Below are 19,788 nucleotides of genomic sequence, written 5' to 3' on the forward strand. Positions count from 1 at the left end.
AAAAAAAAGAAAGAAAATGGCGAATTTTCTGATGTTTCAACTCCTGTAGAAGGCTCAAAAGTCAAGTCCAAAATATTGCTGTTTTTAAATATTAGTGAATCTCTGTTCCAAATATATCAGTGAATGCTTTATTTCTTTCCAGAAGAGGCTACCTGCAAGCACGGAATTGGAGCTGTCATGCCTTGCTCACTTGGCCAATCCATTAGGATTTGTTGTAATGCATTCATGGCATGTAGTGCTCTTTATGTAGCTGTGACTGAACAAGGTCTAGTAAGTACATTTTCTGAAACCAGAAAAAACAGGAAGCGAAGCCTAGAAATTTACCACATCTCCTGAGATGTGTTTAGCATGCATGAAGGAGCAGAGTGAAGTATTGGCAGTGGTTTGCTGGCACATGTGTTTCACAGGAAGTTAGATTTGCAGTAGCGTTTTGAAATTTCTATCAGGTGTGCATGTGTCTGTGGGTTGTCAGATGTGAAAAGCATGGCTTCTTATTGCTCTGTGACTTTCCTAAGAAGTTCTAATGTGCCATATCCCCTCTCCTCTCTCTTTGGAGACAGTGTCCCTTTGAACATCTGCTTCTTCTGAAGAGAAGAAAACCAGTGGTTCAGTTCAGTGCAAGTGTGGTCTTTAGTAGCTCAGAGCCTAAAAATGTTGAAAATTCCCTTGTTGAGCAGATCCTGCACCTGCGACCCTGGAACAATCCGTGTGTCTCATCATGATCAGGGGAGCTGTGGACATACCCCAGTGAGGGCAGTGTGCCTGACCATGATGATGTTAGGTAACAGCTCTGCATTGCCTGGACAAAGCAGTATCGGCCCCACAAGCCAGACAGTGTTTGGCTACTATGAGTAAGTGTTTCCTCCACTCACCTCCCTTGGGTGTACTTGTAGGGCATTCTCTCAGTCCTGTGGCTGAGCCTCTCCTTTGCACTGTTGTCACATCACGTGCACTGCGGGCTTGTCCTCCTCTTTTGTGGTGAGATGTAAAGTATACAGCAGCCAGAAATTGCTGCTCTCTCTATGCAGAGACCAAACTTTAAAATTGCTGTGATTTTCTTCCACACACCTGCGTGCTTCCTCTGTTCTGCATAGCTCAGATTCCAAAGGAATCATTACAGCTGAAACAATTTTCTGCGCTGCAGTGCTGGGAATCTGATGAATACGAATACAATGGCAAGTACAGGAATGTCTGACTGGCCCAAACCGTGTGGCTGCACCCTTCAAAGCCATAGCAAATTGATTTGCTGTTCTTGTACTTAGGGCTTCTTCTGCTCATAGCTTGACACGAGGAAAATGGAAGTGTGACAATGACAAGATTGAGAAGCTGCTTCAAGAGGAATTTTCTTGGGATGTTGTCTGGTTTTATTGCAATACCATTTCTGAGTTCACAAAACGAACACTGACAGCTGGAAAGGAAAGAGACCTGAGATCATCAGTAGCAACTGCAGAACTGCAGAAAGACTTTGGATGCTGTCCTGTAAGTCTGTAAACACATTCACCCGAAACTGGGAAGGCCACTTGAAGAGGCCTCTCATCTACAAGGGAAAAACCCAGTCCCCAGCTGCTGTTTGTCTCCTGCTGGCTAATTGAGCCTTTTGTAGATAGCTTGAGCGTGGCTTCCTAGTAGCAAAGGCAGTGCCATCCCTGGGTGTTTGTGTGACCTGCCGGGCAGTGGTACCACTGGGGAATCTCATCTGTTATTTCACTTCTCCAATGCCTCGCCAAGCACAAAGCGTGCGCACTTAGAAAAGGTTGTTCTTCTGTGTGCTAAGGCCCTGTCTAATCCATCAACTGGGTTGTGATACTGCTGGTTGATGTGGAAATAGTCACGATGTTAGTATTTTGGGGAGCACTCACCTGTATTTTTCCTGATAAAAAAATATGATGTACCAGCACAGCTAACAACATAGACTTCAGTGATGTTAACAGTCTCCTCTTGTTTGAGGAGACCTTGCTTAAGGCTCTGTTGCCATGGCTCGCAAAGCCTTTGCTGAAGATGACAGATACAGGCTTTTTAACAGCTCTCTGTGCGATTGCCAGGTGTCAGCGTGGTATTCTCTGGGGCTGGGAAAAGAGATGGCAGGTGCTAACTGAAGATTCGAGTCAGCCAAGCAATAAATGCCTCAGACAATGAGAACGAGTTGTGTTGTGAGCAGCATCCATAAGGAGAGGGATGAACAAATTGCTTGCTGAGGGTTACAGGCATGGGCACCGAGACTTTCCTGAGCAGTTTGCAAGGTGCTCCTTATCTCAGTAGCAGCTTTCAGGAAGATGAGATTCCATATGCTTTTTATTTTTTGTGCACCTGGTTTGATAGATTAGTAGGGAGTTGGTTGCCAGGAGGTGCTGGGTTTGTGTTATATGTTCCCATTTGAGCTTAAAGTAGCTGTGCCCTGCTAGCTATGTATTGGATACCCAGATCAAGTAGGAAGCTTTGCAGTTTGTTGTGCAGTTTGTGAGGGTGTTTGTTAGCCATGAACACCACGTACATTGGACTTCATGCAGACAGACAGTCCGAGCCAGGCTTGGCTGGCCAGCCAGCGTGGGCTCCTCTGTGGGTGGTACTGCCATGCATGATTGCTGCATGCGTTTTTAGACAGCCATGACCTTTACGTACAAGAGCTCTCTAGCTCACAAGTATGGATTAAACTCTTCCTACCTTGTGTCTTACTTATAATATGGGACTTCTGAAGTTTGTCTGAAGGGCAAACAGTGCAACTCAGTGTAACTGAGAATGGTTCAGAATGGTAGTTTCAGAGGTACCTTGTTCCTCCTCCGAGTATTTCTCCTTGGCAGGCTGAGAGGAAGTAATACAGGTGAGCTGGGAGAGGTGCTGGAGTGGGTGGCTGTTCTGCTGGGGCTTTGCATGCACAAGGAGTAACATGTTCACGAAGTATACAGGTCTTCTGCCCTTGCCCAGAACAGCATCTCTTGGATTTGTGGATGCCTGGAAAGGCATAAGGCCTCTTTGAGAGCTAGAAGGAAAGCAGTTGCTTTTTCCAGAGTTAAATCCTGCTAGAACATTTGCTGCATTTAGAATTCTGGCCATATCCTTTGCAGAGATGTTAAAAGTCAGCTGTGCTATTAATAATCTTTTGCAATGAGTTTTATATGTTTTGGGAATTGTTTGTGACTTGAATATGGCACTTGTGTGCTGTTACTCAATTATGACTTCACATATTGCTGCAGCAATATGAGTTTTGCACGTATGTTTTTATATAGACTGCAAAAACTTACTGATAATGATTTTACAGTTGGAGAATTTAAAACTGAATTTGATTTATAATACAAAGCAGAACCTAAATCTTTTAGTATTGGTTTAGAGAGAAAAGAAATAAAGTTACGAGCCTCTTGTTAACAATCTTACTTTGCTCTTTTAGATTAATTCACTACTAGATGAAAATGTACTGTGTTCTTTGCCATATAACAGTGAAGTTCTCAGCTTTCAGCTAATGAAGTACAGTCCTGCATGATGTCTTTCAGCATGGTGTGGTGGTGCAGGCAGCTTTGGGGTGTGAGGCAGGGAGTTGGCTGAGGTGACAGGTGGGACTGATGCGTTGCTTGCACTGTGCTCAGCAGTAGGCATGACTTCGCTGGGCATTACAGAGAATTGCTTTTTTAGTAATTGTGGCTACCATCCTGCAACAAGGACTCTTTAATGCTGTCATTCACACGCTGGTTCTGTGATTACCTCACATCCTTTGTTATCACCGAATGCTGTGCCAGAACAGATAATGACTTATTAATAAATAAAGAATACAACTTCCTCGTACTGAGACTTGTCCTCTTATCTGAGTCTTAGAGGGTCAAATAAGATTATTTTGCCTTCTTCTCACCCTCCCACCATTCCTATCTTCAATATATAGCTGTGGATGGCAGTGCACAAGAGAAGTCATTTATCAGAGGCCAGGCAGCCTCCTTATTTTAGCAAACCAGCCAGACAAGAGGAAATCTGCCCAGACGTAGGGGCTGAGAGACTGTTGTACAACCAAAGACTGACTGCTTCACAGATCCAGCACTTGAAGATTGCTGATTTCATCTGTCATTAGGGAGGTTTTAGCTGGACTGGGTTCTTTATCATTTTTTCCTTTTCTGAATCTTTCTAGTGTGTGCTTGGCTGTTAGACCACCCATTTCCTTTGGAAGAAGATTTTGGTTATGGCATCAGCCAGCTTTGCTGCTTAAATTAGCTGAACTGGTCTTGCATGAATTATGCTTGTGACCTTGACGTGACCTTGACCTGAGCTTTGTCTATCTTACTGCTTTGAGAGTAAGTAACAGTAACAGTTCAAAGACCGTTTGATTCTCTCCAGAAATATGTAATTAATAATACAGATATTGCTTCACTATTTTGTGGTGTAACATTCATAAATACACAAAATGTGGTAGTACAGCTGCAGTCAGTGATAGCTCTTCTCTGTGTGGGACACCTAAACAGGACATGGCTATCCTCATTGGCACGCTTAGGATGGAAAATTCCACATTCTATTTTGGCTGGTGTCACAAGCTAAAAGCTTTGACTTTTTTCATTCAAATAGAAGAAGCATTTAGCTCTTACTATATTGCTTTTTTAGAAAGGCTGTAATAAAACTTGATGCGAGTCACCACTGTGCCTTACTCCAAATCTGAAGACAGACAGCTTCTGTACAGTTGTTTGCACAGAACTTGGGTAAGTTCTAAGAGAGGAGGAATTAGATGAAGGAAGAGGGAGCATATAAGCGCTACAGTGGTTCACCAGCTCTTCACCCAGTGCAATGGAGAACTCTCACTGCTGTTTAGAGCATTCAAGGGAAGAAGGGAAAAAAAAAAGGCTATATCTGTATTCTAGAGAATCAAATTCCTTTCCAAAGAAGGATGGAAAATAAAAGCATTTTCTGATATTTCACACACTGTCAGCTACAAGCTGGGAGCTGGTAGACCAGAGCTGCTGCCTGCAGTATTGGTACAGATGTAGTAGCACGCTGAGTCCTGTCCCCTGACCTCTTTCCCCTGAATGGTGCTCTGAGACAATGTCTCGTTTGCCTGTGCACCTGCTTAGTAAATGGCACTTTGGGAGTGGGCTTCTGAGGCTTCTAGTTTCTTGAGCACCTTGGCTGGCACTGCCCCCTGAAAGGAATATCCTTGTTTCTTCTCCCAACTGCTTGTATCATTCCCTCTGTCACCTTTCCTCTTGCACTGGCACCATTGTTGTGTTCCTGCACTAATTATAGAACAGATAACAGCTGGAAAAACAATTCATACACAGAGGAGGACATAAACACAGGCAGAGTCATTGTGTTGCTGTGTCAGTTCTTCAGTTTTCTTTGACCTCTCGATACTCTGTGCCGGTACTGCACAAAGTGGCTGAGTAGAAAGGCTAGGAATTGCTTTTGGCATTGACAGCTTTGGCTTAAATGCATAAAACTATACCCCTCTGGAAATATCTTTATTTACCTAATTGCAATGCATGTCCTGATGCAAGGGCGTGGAGCAGATAGCTGGGATGTATTAAAAGAGGGAAATGTTGTGTTTTCAGATGCATGAAGAGAAATTTGGATTCTTTGGAAAGAATGAGATACAGAAGAGAGGAAGTACAGTGCAGAATGCAGAGTATCATGTAGGAAGCGAAGAAGAAAGAGGAATAATAAGAAAAAAAGAAGGAATTAGAAAAAACTTCTTGTGGGAGAAGAGAGCAGAGGGGAATATAGCCAAGAAAGAAAAGAAGATATGCAGAGAAAAGCAAGGAAGTGGTTTTATATCACATAGTAAAATAAAAGGAAAGATAATGCAGTGGTGGGTAGATTATACATGTCAATGTATGTGTCATGGTATTACTTGAAATCTTTGAGATAAGAGTTCGTGTTTCTTTAGAACTAGGTATCTCGATGCAGGTTTGTTTCCTATCGACCTTATCTTTCTTCCCAGCAGTTTAGCTGGCATTTCACATCTTATTTTCTATATACCAAAAGAAAACTGTTATCCATTTCTAAAAGTCACATGGTAAGACAGCAGTTTTGACCTATCAGTTCAGGATATGATCTTGAGACTTAGAAGAATTAAGGTTTTAGTACTGCTGTTGGTAGTACAGCAGCAGCTGGAAATCCCAGGCCTTGACAGCCAATGAGGTGAGCTGACCATGGCCAACAGCCAGACACCCACCCTGGCTCTCATGTGCTCCCTTTTCCTCTGGGGTGGAGAGAAGATAGAAATGCATCTCATGGATTTTGATAATGACAGTTTCATAAGGAAAGCAAAAGCTGTGCTTGAAAGCAAAGCAGAAAGAGGAATTTGTTCACCTACTCCCCATTGACAGGCAGATGCTATGTCACTTCCTGTAGAGCAGGCTCTCAGCACTCATTATGGTTACTTGGTAAGGCAGAGGCAATGGCCACAAACATCACCCCGTCCTTCTCTTTTCTCTGAGTGTGTTGCTGAGCACTTCATCACATGGCCTGGAATATCCTTGGGGCCACCTGCAACAGCTGGCTCGGCCACATCCCCTGCCAACCTCTTGCCCACACCCAGACTTCTTGCTTTGTGTAGTGCAGAGAGAAAGCTTTGCCACTGTGTGTGTGAGCACTGCTCAGCAATAGGCAAAACACTGATGTGCTGTCAACGCTTTTCTAACCACAGAGGCAAAACGCAGCGCCGTCTCAGCTACTGTGAAGGAAGTTAACTCCTTCCCAGCCAGACCCAGTACGCAGCCACTGTACTGGGTGCTGTGCAGACACAGTGAGAAAGGGTAACCCTTACTCCATAGGCATTACTGGAGTAGTGAAAGAGCAGCTAGATACAGGCCAGTGATAATGCGTGGGAAAGAACAGTCAGGAGTGGTCAAGAGGACGAATAGAGGGCTGAACTTTGCAGCTTTTGTTTCCAGTTTGAAAACAGGAGTCTATTTGGGATGTATTTTGGGTGTTTTCTTTGCAACATGTGATATCAGAGTTTACTGTAAGTAGGTGATAGTGATATCCTTAATTGAATAATACATGCTTGCACAAAACTAGCTGATGTTAAGGAAAACGCACTTGTCTTAATTGTCTGATACTAAGCAAAATATTCTTGATGCTAAGCAGAACATCCTTTATCTAGTCATGGAGCTCAGTATATAATTGTTATCTAGGTCAGTGTGGGTGCCTTCTCCAGTACATCACCCTACAAGGAATTAGTACGAGGTTAGAAAAACAGGGAGCAAAGATATAAAGAGTTGCTCATCATTGCAAACGAGCTATGGAAAACCGCCAACTTGAAAAAAGAAGAGGAGGGCAATCTGTGGTCATGAAGAAGACAACTGTTTGCTTCATCCCTGAGGGCCTTGAGACCACCACCCAAAATCACTGAGCATGTGCAAGGAGGCGGGGCCCTATATTAATAATTTTGGAAGAGATTATTGAGTATGTACGTACTGCCCAGGGGAAACTTTTGCACGTGTAACACAAGTAACATACATAAGCTGAAGGTCTTTTGTGCAAGGTATGCATGGTTAGGGTGGAGATAACCTCTTGCGCATCCAACTTTGTAAGTAAAGAATGCCTGCTTATCAATGTGGTGCTTATCAACACCACATTGGAGTCATCGGAGTTAGTGAGTTTATTCCTGGATTTCAGATGGCAGCAGTCAGGAAACACACTAATTACTATTTTACAGTAAGCTAGGATACTCATTTTTATTTATCATGTGGAGTAATGGCAATGAATCAACCCAAAAGCTACCCCAAAAGACCAATCTTTTTCTACTCTTTTACTTGTTCCCTGACATCTCCATTGGACTTTTTAGGAATTTTTTCATATATTATTAATTCACACTTATCTGTTGCATCAATCTATTGGTGGATTTTGTTTGTTTTGTTTTTTGTTGTTGTTGCTGCTTCATTTTGGTTTTTGTAGACATCTATTCTCATTTACACTATAAATGAAAACAGTCATCTTAACCTAGGGTCATCTTGATTGTTTGTTTGCAGTGTTCAGCATTTTGCCTTGTTTCATATGTCTAAAGTGTTTGGAAGGTGAAGAACTTTAGCACACGTCTTAAGGAATAGCACAAAGCTGCACGAGGGAAGGTTCAGACTGGACATTAGAAAAAAATTCTATACTATGAGGGTGGTCAGACACTGAACAGGCTTTCTATAGAGGTGATTGGTAACCCATGTGCCTGTCAGTGAAGTATTTGGACAGTGCCCTCAGTAACATGCTTTAACTTTTGTTTAGCCTGAAGTGATCAGACAGTTGGACTTAATGGTCTTTCAGTGTTGCTTCCAACTGAGCTATTCTATTGTATTAGCCCTTACTTGGTGAATGGAGGAATTGAAGCACAAAATTATGTAATTTACTCAAATCTAAACAGTAATAAGGTTACAAAACTGAGATTGGAACTCAAGAGGCACTGATGTTCAATTCCTCCCATCTTCTGTCAGTATTTGTCTGTGGAAGTGTGTCTCTAATGCTCAGAACAGTAAGCTTTCTTTTATAGCATATTGTCAGTATTGGAGATCATGCTGGATTTATATTTGTGCAGATAGCTGTGTCTGAAGAAAATTTAGTTCTTTCCAAACGTTACGAAAGAATTAAGTATTGGTAATAAAGTCAAAGCTTTATTTATTACATCCATTAAAGTGGGACAGTAGAAAAAGATTGTACAAGGCACTTGCACAGATTTATTCTTGGGTTATAAAATTGCTCTGTGGTCAGATAAACTACAGTCTTCTACCACATGATCAGACCTGCTTCCAGTGTCCTTGCTGGAGCAGGAGGTTGGACCAGATGACCACCAGAAGTCCCTTCCAGCCTCAGTCTTTTTGTGATTTTTGCTACGAGCACCCAACACATAACTGGATCACGCCTTTCATTTCCTGCATGGTTAAAACAAACATGCTGCCGCAGCTCCTCTCTTTCCTGTCAGCCCTAGGTATGTCTGATTAGCATGGCCTGTGGCTGGCTCATCCAGCAAGTGAAGCCACAGCAGAGAGTAGAGCAAGTCTTAAGCCTTGCCCTCACTGAGTAAAGGCAGCAGCGGCATAAACAGTGGTCCCCGATCTGAGGATCAGATCTCCCAAGATATGTCCCATCTCCCATTAATGCACACTAAAAATCTGTGCTCGTTCATCCTTTTTTAGGGGACATGGATTGGCTTTTGAAGGAAGACTATATTAAGCAAAAGCTAAGTGTTTAATTTTTGGTAGAGCTAGGCTCACTTCAGATCAGAGCGGTGTTTGGGCTTGGGAGCTTATGTCACTGCTATTCAAGGGCTAATTCCACAGGCACATTGCAGAGGAGATGGTTGACTTTTCTCCAGCTCAAGATAAAGAAGAGAATGTGAACTCTTACTATCTTTCTTGTGTAGTGCCTGTTCTCTCTGGTAAGGTGTTGAGTGCCTTCTGGCAGTTGCTGATTGCCTTTAGCTCGTGTTGGCTTCACTGGGAGATGGTTGCTGAAATATCCCAGTGTTCCCGAAGTCTTAATGGCTGAACTATGATATCTGGTTCAATGGAAAGTCAAGAAGTGGGTTAGTTAAGCTAATCAACTTTTGTGAAACAGAATAAATATGGAGCTAGACTTAAACCCCAGAATCGTCCCTTGAAGTTGATTGATGCATGTGTTCTCTGTGTTGCTTTTCAGAAACCAGAAAACATATCAGTAATGTCCTGCAACACATCTCTCACCCATTGAGTAATGCAGGTCAGAAGCCTGCTTACATTTTGTGTAGTGCATTGAAATTCTCCAGTAATGCTGACCAACCTTTACCTCATTCTTCTGGTGTGACTGGCCTGCTGGCTGGGGGTCTGAGTCTGCTGCTTTCACAATCTGAAATATTATATTGAAATGGAAATGACAGTGCTCTCAATTTTTTGTGCCTCTAGGTTTTATTTTCAAGATGTATTAACCTGTTCCACTGAGCTCAGATGCATAAAGAGTGCTCATAACATTTGATCACTTCGCCATTCATTTCTCTCTCCATGTATATTTATTTATCCACATGTGGTCTGTGCCACAAACTGACTTCTGAGGTATCTATTAAACCCTGTCTCAGACAGTTACATGTTAATCGTTTTACCACTCACTCACAAGTTTTCGGGAAACAGAAATTACAGAGAAAAAAGTGAGATATAGTCATTGCCTCTATATAGTATCAGTATATTGTGATATATTCTGATATCCGGTGAAGAAACTTTGGTATTTGTCACTTTTTAAAAGGTAAAATTCTGTGGCTCTACTTGCTACCTTGCTTACTATTTTTAATTTAAATGGATTTTTTAATGGATGATTTTTTAACTCTGAATGTACCTGCTAGCCATATGGGCAATGTTGTGTGGTTAGCACGGTATAGCATTATATAAAGTTCTTGATCCTGTCCCATTTGTGCCTGTCCTGTGAAACAGCATTATGTGCCTCTGATCAGAGAACCCTCTTGAGAATTTGTGTGTAAATCTTGTGCTGGGAAATTTATTTTTAAGAAAGTAAATATTTGAAAGTAATGCATCTTCCGCATAGGTATTTCTTCCTATCTGTGCGGGAAACTGAGGCACATCTGAAAGCAAGAAAGGAGGAATCTTTGCTAATTGTTTTGGGCATTGTTTTAATTGAGAATTGGCACTTGGAATGGAAGGCATGTTTGTTAAATCCAAGTTTCTACCGTGTTCTTGGGAGCTGGTCAGATGTTTTTTCCCTTGGATCTTCAGATAGTTCAGATTCTTCCTGCTGTATGTTTGACCTAATTCCACCTGCTTAGGTGGATAGGCTAAACAGAACACACTCCCAGGTGCAAGCAAAAGCTCTATATGCACATCAGAACTTCACAATAAATTGTTATTTTTATCAAACTCTACCCAAACAGGCACACCATGTTGTGACAATGAATTGACTTTTCTAGGAAGAATCTGAGCTATGTTATTTGGGTGTTGGGTTGTTTTTTCCTTTTAATTTTAATTAAATGATAATGGATGGAGTTGGTTAGGAGTTTGAAGGATGATTATACATGCAGTACTGAAGTGCAGGCTTCCTCAGAAAGGTTTTCTTTTAATGTCTTGAAGAAACTTTTAAAGTGTGAATCATTACTGTTCCTGTCTGGTTTTGTGTGAGCTGAAAATTACAGAGGCTGAAAGTGCATGTTACCAAAGCCTGTAATAATAAAATATTTGGCTGTATCCTGGGTAGATTTTTTTTCAATCACCCATGCTAGGCAGGTCCTTTGCAAGCCTACAAGTAACAGAAGTTGTGATTTTATGTGACACTGTTAACATAGTAAAACTTTTGAAAGGTTTCTTCACATGGTTACATCATTTCCTACAGTACTACCTTGCAATCTACTGATACCTCTGCTGAAAAAGAGGAGTGAAATTGTTATCTCAATTACAGCCAGCCAGCACCCGCCAAACAGAACTAAAGGTCTTCGTGGGCATATTTATTTCTACAGCATTCAGTGATTTCAGGTGCAGCGAACCATCCATGTCCTTCTGAAATTCTATAGGGTTTATGCCCTTCAGTTGCTGCTGCAACCCCAGGCATTCAGCACCTGCTCTCTATTTGAGACCTCTTGTTTTGTAATACAGACTTCTTCAGTTTGGATCCCACAGGCTGTCTGGGACCATTGCTTTCTTTTTAGCAGTTGGCTCTTTCTCAGCTTTGAACATTTCTGTGCCTGTTACTTTGTCCTCCATTTTGTTAGGACCATCCAGTTTACTCTGGATGATTGCCTTCTGATTCTAAATGACATGTTGTGTTTGAAGTCATCTTCGTAGGCCTCTGAGCACTGCTCTAACAACCTTTAATGTGTCTTTTGTCTTTCAGATCTCACTGCTGGTTGGATTCATCAGTGTAAATAATTCTCAGTGGACAGATTACAGTGCATACAGCTACTTTCAGATTGTTACCATGTGCGACTTGGTTATGATTTTGTTCTTCTACATAATCCACATTTTCAGAATCTACAGGACGCTCACTTGTGTTAGCTGGCCACTTGCGGTAAGTCTGTCAGATGGTCTACATTTTTTGCTTCACTTGTGGGTTGATATCTGGACTACTTGGTTCATTTTCTTGTGCTGTCACATGTTGATAGGCTCTCTTTCATATACAAATCCCTTTGCTGCTTTTGTTACTAGTATTCAGCTCAGAAGATGCTGTATTTCTAAGTCTTTTAGCTGACTTGGATCAGATCCTGCTCTCCTTTACAGAGATATAAATCCAGTGAAGGCAGTAGGGTTATTCTGAGACAACTGGAAAAAGGTGTCAGCAGATGGGCCCTAACTCTGATTGTTTATAGTAGCTACATGCTTGCTAGAGTATCAACTCACTACATTAGAATTCATGTAATACATCCTGTCCCAAAATAAAGTTTATATGTGCTATTTAAGTCAAATGTGACTCTTTTTGGTGTGGTTATAGGTAACTTAAACAATAGCGAGAAATAGGATCCCCAGCCTGACTGCTCATAGCCTGGCCTTCACTAGGAACTTCCTGCAGGATATCCTACCTCATTCCACCATTTCCCCCGTACATCCATCTCTTATATCCTAGCAGATAACTAACAAACACTACAGAAAATGAGAGACCTGAACTTCCTCACAGCTTTGATTAGATCAGCTAACAAAAAAAGTCATCTGTTCTGATGTTGGATCACAGATTTTAGTAACCTCTGACAACTCTCTTAGACGCGTAGTGACCTGTTAATCCCACAGAGAAAGAGCTAAAGGGGTGAGGAAAGCCAAGCAGAAAGATGTAGAGGAAGTTTTGAAATTCAAGAAGTGTTTGAATGGCTTTTAATGGAAGCTATGTAAATAGTTTACAGAGGGAGGTAGCAGTTTATTCCACTTCTAAACAAAGAATAAAAGTAAATTCTTTTTAAATGGAGACTTGCAACATTTTTTAAGATATGTATCTCTAGTATTTGTTTCTAGAAAGTACTTCTGTCCTTATTTAGAGATAATATGTTTGCATGGAAAAGGGAATGAGTTTTGTAAAGCAATATTTAATGTGTGAATTGTTGTAACAGAACTCTGCCACTTTGACCTTTTCATTCGCTGCGTTTTGTTTTTCTTATCTGTTTGTTCATTTCAAAACGTTCCACACTGCAGTGGTGAATTTAAGGCAATGCAGTTTGTGGCTGTTTAGTTTCAGATAGCTTTAATGAAATGGGATGCTTATACATTGCTGTTTGTGTTCAAAGGAAGGCTACAAAGTTAGGGAAGGCTCTGGAGGGCAAGGTGTGTGAAGAGCAGCTGAGGTCCCTGTGTTTGCTCAGCCCAGAGCAGAGGAGCTGAGGGGAGGCCTGATGGCGGCTGCAGCTCCTCACAGGGAGCGGAGGGGCAGCGCTGAGCTCTGCTCTGTGTGACAGACACAAGAGAATGAAGCTGCGTCAGGGGAGAGTCGGGTTGGGAGTTAGGGACAGGTCTGTGCCAGAGGGCGGTGGGCATGGAACAGCCTGCCCAGGGCACTGGGCACGGCCCTGAGTGCCGGAGCTCAGGGAGCGTTTGGGCAGCGCTCTCAGACATTGGGTTTGGGTTTTGGGTGGTGCTGTGAGGAGCCAGGGGTTGGACTCAAGATATTCTCTGGTTCCCTGATTTTACAACCACCTCCTTTTCAGTCAAATATTTTAGTATCTTTGGAACAGAATTGAAAAGCCTGTAAGAGACTTTGGGAAACTAGGATTAGTATTTGGCTGAGTTTCCTGGCAAGATCTCTGCATTGCAATCAGAGGTGTGCCTTACAATACAAAAAGTAAAGCTGTGGTGGTTGAGGAGTTTGCTCTGTAATGACAACTTTTAAAGCTGCAAAAGCATTTTTCCAGAATGGCACTGTCTTGGTCCTGCCAGGGGTTCATTCTCTACGTAACATGGCCTTTGATAATTCACTTACAACTTGTCTCCATCCCTTGGGTTCCATGAAAGTAGTAGGCTGTGTACATTGCTGTAATAGATGTCTCTAAGAAAGAAACAGCATACCTAATTTGCCTGCTGCGATGTGGACTAACCAGAGGAGACTTGTAATAGAAATGCTTTATTCTAGCAAAAACAGGGGTTATGATCTTGATCACCTGAAACAAGGTTGCAAGGGGAAAGTAATTTGTAGTCTGAGAACCTGCTTTATAGAAGGATCCTCTTCAGTTGTTTAAAAATCTGAGCAGAGGGAAACTGTGGTATGGTTTGACAGACTGTTTCTCTTCTGAAATTTCCTTGAACGATTTCCTTTTGGGTCTATATACTCTCTGTTTTGGTTTAAGAAGGAATCTCCTGTCTCCCTTACGTGTGGTATTTGCGTGGCTCATGCTGGTAGTGCAGTACAAAGTCAGTAAGCACATATCCCATCAGGACACCTCACCACACAATATTCTGAAGACACCTGTATTGATTGATGTAACCTTCATGAGGATTCAAAACACAAATCCACAGATAACTCTGTGTACTGTGAGGCAAAGTTGACTTCTAGGCTGATATTTGTCACACCAGAGAAAATCTAGAATGCAATGCCTCAGTGGTCTCAGAAAAAAAATATGTTGCGTCACATTTGATTTACTGCTTACTAAGCTGCAGCTTGCAAGACTTGGGCAGCTTTTCTGGAACCTGATGTTGCTTACGCATGTCTGCATAGTTGTGCTTTTTGTGGTTTCTCTCCTATTTCTAGGCTTGCTTGATGTAAGGAGGTTGTTAGTAAATCCAGTTTATTTTCTGATTAAAAGTAGAAGCACTTTCATTTCCTCTGCTACTCATTGCTATTTCATGTATGTAGGCTAAAGAAATGTGTCCCCAAGGCTTCTTCCTTTCCTCAGAATGGTGTCTTTGAGTAAATTGCATTCTTGGTGCAATGAAGATACATGTTTCTCCCTCCATATTGTACCATACTGAATGAAAAAGATTGTGTCCATACCCAGTAAGTAGATTTTATTCCAGTAGAGCTGCAGATTGGTCCTTCCCTTTCAAACAGAAACTTGTCAGGTTTTTTTTATGTTTTTTTTTCTTTATTTTTTGACTTTTTTTTTCCTTTTGACTGTCCACAGACTTTGAGTAACCCCTGCCAATTTGTTCTGATTCTGATGGATACTGAGATGCATTTCTAATGAGTTTTCCTTCTGAAGCAATCTATGCTTGTCTTTACAGGAATTTCTCCATTATTTAATTGGTACAATTCTGCTTCTCATTGCATCAATTGTAGCAGCATCGAAGAGTTACAATTTGACTGGACTAGTGGCTGGAGCGGTAAGATCTTGTTTATTAGTCTTGATGCCTTTTTTTTTTTTTTTTTTGCAGTGTAAGTTGAGTGCAAGAAATCTATTGCTCGTCACTTTGATTTCTTACAGTCTTGGCTTGCTTGTTTCTTGGTTGGTGTACTGTCTTCTATCTCATTTCATTGAATGAGACATAATATAACACCAACAAAAAGGTTTTGTGAGACTCCAGTCTCACCACTAAAATGAATATGTGTTGAAACAAAAGGCTCTCGCTTTAACACATAAGGACAAATGTGTTTTGGGGAAGAATTAAGACAATTTAGGTTTGACAAGTGGCTGTTATAACAACTACAAGTTAGCATTTCACCCTAGTCTTCTGCATTTGCCATCTTCTGCACCTGAATAGAGATTATTTACCCTGAGCTACAACCCTTTGTCATCCTGGGTCTATGTATTGGACGATGTACTCTGTCTCTGTTGGCTGAAGTGTTCTTCAGAGACATGAATTTTGAGTGTGGGCAACAGAACTTAAAATGCAATGCAACTAGGATAAAGAGTTGCTTTCACAAGCGTGGTCCCGATGATTATTTGTAGATGCAGATGGAGAAGGAGACACTTATTTATCTGGCAGCTGACAAATAAAGACTTGTTTGAATGGGGTTTGCCAAAAGAGCAAAAATCAGAGGTGTCAGAAACACAGTGTCCTAATGAGAAGTCTAGCAGGTGGGACACTGTGTAGGTGTCCAGCTTTTTCTCCCTACTCTATATGATTTTCAGTCATTGGTTTGACAAGGCGTAAGCTACTATAGTAACTTTTTTAGCACGTTGGCAGAATGATGGAAAATATAACTTCATTTTTGGTCTGTTAACATCATAAAATACATAGTTGAATATACAGGAGTCCATACATTCATGGATTATGTGTCATCTAATGGTAAGTATTTGTGGTTTGTCTGTTTTTTCATTCAGACATTTGGATTCCTAGCTACAGTCCTTTGTGTTTTAAGCATATGGTCATCCTACAAGGTTTCTTGCATCACGCAGTCAACAAGTAAGTATCATGCTTAGTGCCTGCCAAAATGCTTCTCAAAATGAATATTTATATTTTCCCATGGCAGTATCTGCCTGGAAGGATTTATTAACCACCTATTCCTTGTTACTCAAAATTACTCACAAAGTAATTCTACACTTTGGTCAACACATGTGTCACAGCTACTGACAACTTTTCACAGCTAACTAGTGGAGCAAAATAACTTGCCTCTAGCAAGTATCGGTGCTGTCTCATCTTCCACACCCCCCCTGCCCTCCCACCAAAACAAGGTTTCCTGTGTGTGCTTTAATCAAGTAAATTCATTTGTTTGTGATGGTGCAAGTGACACTGTCTTCCTTTTCTAAGATGCAGCTGTATGACTCCTTCATCTCAGCAAGATGTCTGCCTTACAAAATACTGTACCAAAGAGGACCGCCCATCACTGAGGAGAGAGTGTGGGTATTTTGTTATTAGTCTGGACAGCCAGTGGCTTTTGAAGATCTACTTGAAGTTTTATGCAAAATAATGTTATGAACCAAACTTTTTTTGTCACCCTCATCCAAAGAAGTTTACTTCCCGCCCAGAAGAAGCATATAATGGAGAACCATATTTTTTTCTGAGCTTTACAGAGAAATGCTGCTTCTGTTTCTCAAGCTGGGCTGCAGTCATTTCCAGTTATTTGCAGTAAGTGCCTTTAAAACTCATCTGGAGAGTTGTTTGGTTCTCTTTTCAAAGGGATGGAAAAAAGTGCTTCTGATTTCCTCCATCTGTTTATAGAAGGGAAATATTGCAAGCTTCTGCCTGATTCTTAACTTCCAAGGCTGGTTTTTCAACAAAGGAACTGTTACAAACTGATTTGTGAATGGGTAAGCTGACCCAAGTTCAGAACCGTGGAATTTTTCTAACAGCAGCTCAGCCCTATCAAAAATTATGAACTGCAACTTGTATAAATCATTGCAAATACTCCCTTCTAGCCCTGGCAGTACACAATGAAATCAGATCAATCAAAAATTATTATTAAAAAATTCTCTCAGCCAAATACAGGAAATACATACTCAAGAATAAGCTTTAATGGTTTGCGGGATCTTTTTCTTTCCTTTTCATAAATAATTGTTGGTGGAATGGACATTTTGAAGACTTGTTCTGTAGGAAATTTCTGTGCATTTCCTAGATATTATTCTCTTTGGAATCTAATGGTGTTTATGGAAAGCCCATCGCAAATAGTGCAGCGTGCTTCTTTCTCTCTCTTACATGTGGCTTCCCCCTTCTGACTATGCTGGGATCCATGTTTTCAGAGCCTGGACAGAGTTTTTTCCAACCTGATATTGTTATGAAGCTGTTTGTAAATTTAAGATGGTGACAATGCTGCTATTTTCTTGGCACTTCCATCTTTCTGACCTTTTGCAGTCCATTTCTGGTGAGCTGGAAACTTTTTTGCAGAAAAAAGTGAAGCTCAAGTCCTCTTTCTTGGTGCTCTTCCCTTTCATGTCTTGTTGTGAAGCAGAACTTGCATTTGTAAGCTGGTCTTTTCTGTGAGGACAATTGCAGGACAGTGCAGCACATTTTGGCAAAATAAAACAAAACAAAAAATTAGGATTTATATATTTTACCAGACCCAGACTGGAGAAAAGAAGTATTTTCTGGCCTGCTGTTCATTTTTCTACCTGTCTTAAATTCTGCAAAAATACTGCTAATTAATTTAATGATTGGCTTTTGAGAAATGTTTTTGTTCCCCATAGCACATCAACATGCATTGCCATTTGTTATGTATGGGTCTCTGCAGTGATTTTTTATTTTATTTTATTTGTTTTTCACTCTTTGACAAGAGAAATGGGCCAATTTCTAAAGTTCTGAGAATCTTGAGAAAGTGAAAATAATGAGCAGACAACCTGGAAAGGCAGGAATCTCCCTTCTTGTAGTGCGTGGTTTCTGTGATTCTTATTGCTTTCTTTCCCTGATTGACTTAAAACAACACAGAACAAGAAACAGTTTGAATGCATAGAAGTCTACTTCTTGTGGATCAAGAAACCTGTGTTCACTCCAAGATAAACTGCTTCAACGTGAATACAGAAGGTTATTCAAATAAATCTTACTTTGAAAAGACTGCAGAAGATTATGATATATACATATATGTGGTTTGATTTATTTTTTGGCACTAAGGGTGGTTGTTCACTGGTTCCCCTGCCAAGACTCACTTAGCCACAGTTTTTGGAAATCAGCAGCCTGCCTTCAGATTGACATGGTAGGTATTTAAGGAAACAATCTCCTCTTTCCCCTTGGAGAACAGGAAAGTGCTGCTTCTGACAGTAGCACCGTTGCCTCTTGAGAATGCTGCTCGAATAGGTATTAGGCACCTTCCTCAGGCTTTCACCCATCTTGGCAATCCAAAGGAAAACAAGTGCTCAGTTGCACTCAGCATGAATGCAGCTGAGTGCACAGAGCTGTGGTGGCAATGGGGAGAGATGCATCTGCTAAGGCCGGGCTTGAGTCTGAGCTTGTGGTAAAGAACAGGCTGTTTCAACGCTCTGCTGGAGCCTTGCCCCTCTCCGTGCACTGCACACTCATCTCTCTATCTTTTTTTTCAGCCTCCCTCTTGACTCTCTCACTTGCTACTATTTGGGGAGGGGGAGCCTTTACGGGGAATTTCCTGCAGTTCAACCACCAAAGGATTTCTGGATGACACAGTCTGATCACCCAAAGAATCTGTTTTGCTGCACTTGTTTATACTGGATCAAGAGACATAAAGTTCCCTTCTAGGTTTTGTGGCCATCAACATACCTAAGATATGCCTGTAGCTTTTGTTATTGAGACACTGCTGGGTTCATAGACCTACCAGAAGCTCTTAAAGCAGGATGCTTTCAGACTGGAAAGCTGACATTTATGCTGATATAACTTCCTCACTTCTCCCAGATTCTTGTGAAACATGTCTACCAGAAAATGCACAGCTTTTGGTGATATCAAACCTACTAGCAGAACTTCAAATGACAGCTCTGTCTGACAGGGACTTTGGCATCTCACTACTGTACCTATGCCTGCAAAAGCATTCTAACTTTCCTTCAGTGTCAGCCTTGTTCTGAAAGCTCCATCTGTCTTTGACTTTGTCAAATATGAGATTCCAGCTGTTTTAAAAATAAACTATGTATGTTCACTATTTGGATGATGTGATGGCTTTGATAATTGGATTGTTATCTTGCTCCTTGCTCCTTTTTTTTTTTTTCCTTTACCAGTGCAGTGATTTTCTGTCTGGGAAGCATCAGGAAGTATTCTGGAGGATGAAAGATATTTTGAGCCCCAGAAAAAAACTATTCACTTTCCCTGGTGTGTAGATGCGCTGGTCTCTTGACTGTTCCACACAGAAATGTCCATCTTCTTCAGTCCCAAGAAGAGTGTTGTTGTTCCTTTGAATCAACACAGGTAGATCTTGGGGTTCAGTTTTGCTGAAAATTGTATTTAAAAAAAAGAGAGAAGAAAAGAGGTAACAAGCTGATTCATAATGAAAAAAAGAAAAAGTTGGTGTTTGACCTCTGGGGATTTGAGAAAAGCTAGAGATTGAATAGTGTCTTTGTGAGGGTAAGAACAGGGTAAGTGAGAAGGGGAAATGAAACTTCTACCAAAAAAGGAA

General features: G+C 41.2%; 1 protein-coding gene across 1 annotated transcript in view; it reads left to right on the forward strand.

The window, feature by feature from the left end:
- CMTM7 (CKLF like MARVEL transmembrane domain containing 7) overlaps window positions 1–19,323 on the forward strand; it is a 24,603-nt gene extending 5,280 nt beyond the window's left edge. The window contains exons 2-5 of the mRNA XM_010712900.3: window positions 11,764–11,937; window positions 15,066–15,164; window positions 16,106–16,187; window positions 16,533–19,323. Coding sequence (XP_010711202.2) covers window positions 11,764–11,937; window positions 15,066–15,164; window positions 16,106–16,187; window positions 16,533–16,546 — 369 coding nt within the window. The 3' untranslated portion in view covers window positions 16,547–19,323. The remainder of the gene's footprint in view (window positions 1–11,763; window positions 11,938–15,065; window positions 15,165–16,105; window positions 16,188–16,532) is intronic.
- Window positions 19,324–19,788: the final 465 nt, after the last annotated feature.

The sequence above is a fragment of the Meleagris gallopavo genome, chromosome 6 (assembly GCF_000146605.3).
Source record: "Meleagris gallopavo isolate NT-WF06-2002-E0010 breed Aviagen turkey brand Nicholas breeding stock chromosome 6, Turkey_5.1, whole genome shotgun sequence".
In the NCBI taxonomy this organism is placed as follows: domain Eukaryota; kingdom Metazoa; phylum Chordata; class Aves; order Galliformes; family Phasianidae; genus Meleagris; species Meleagris gallopavo.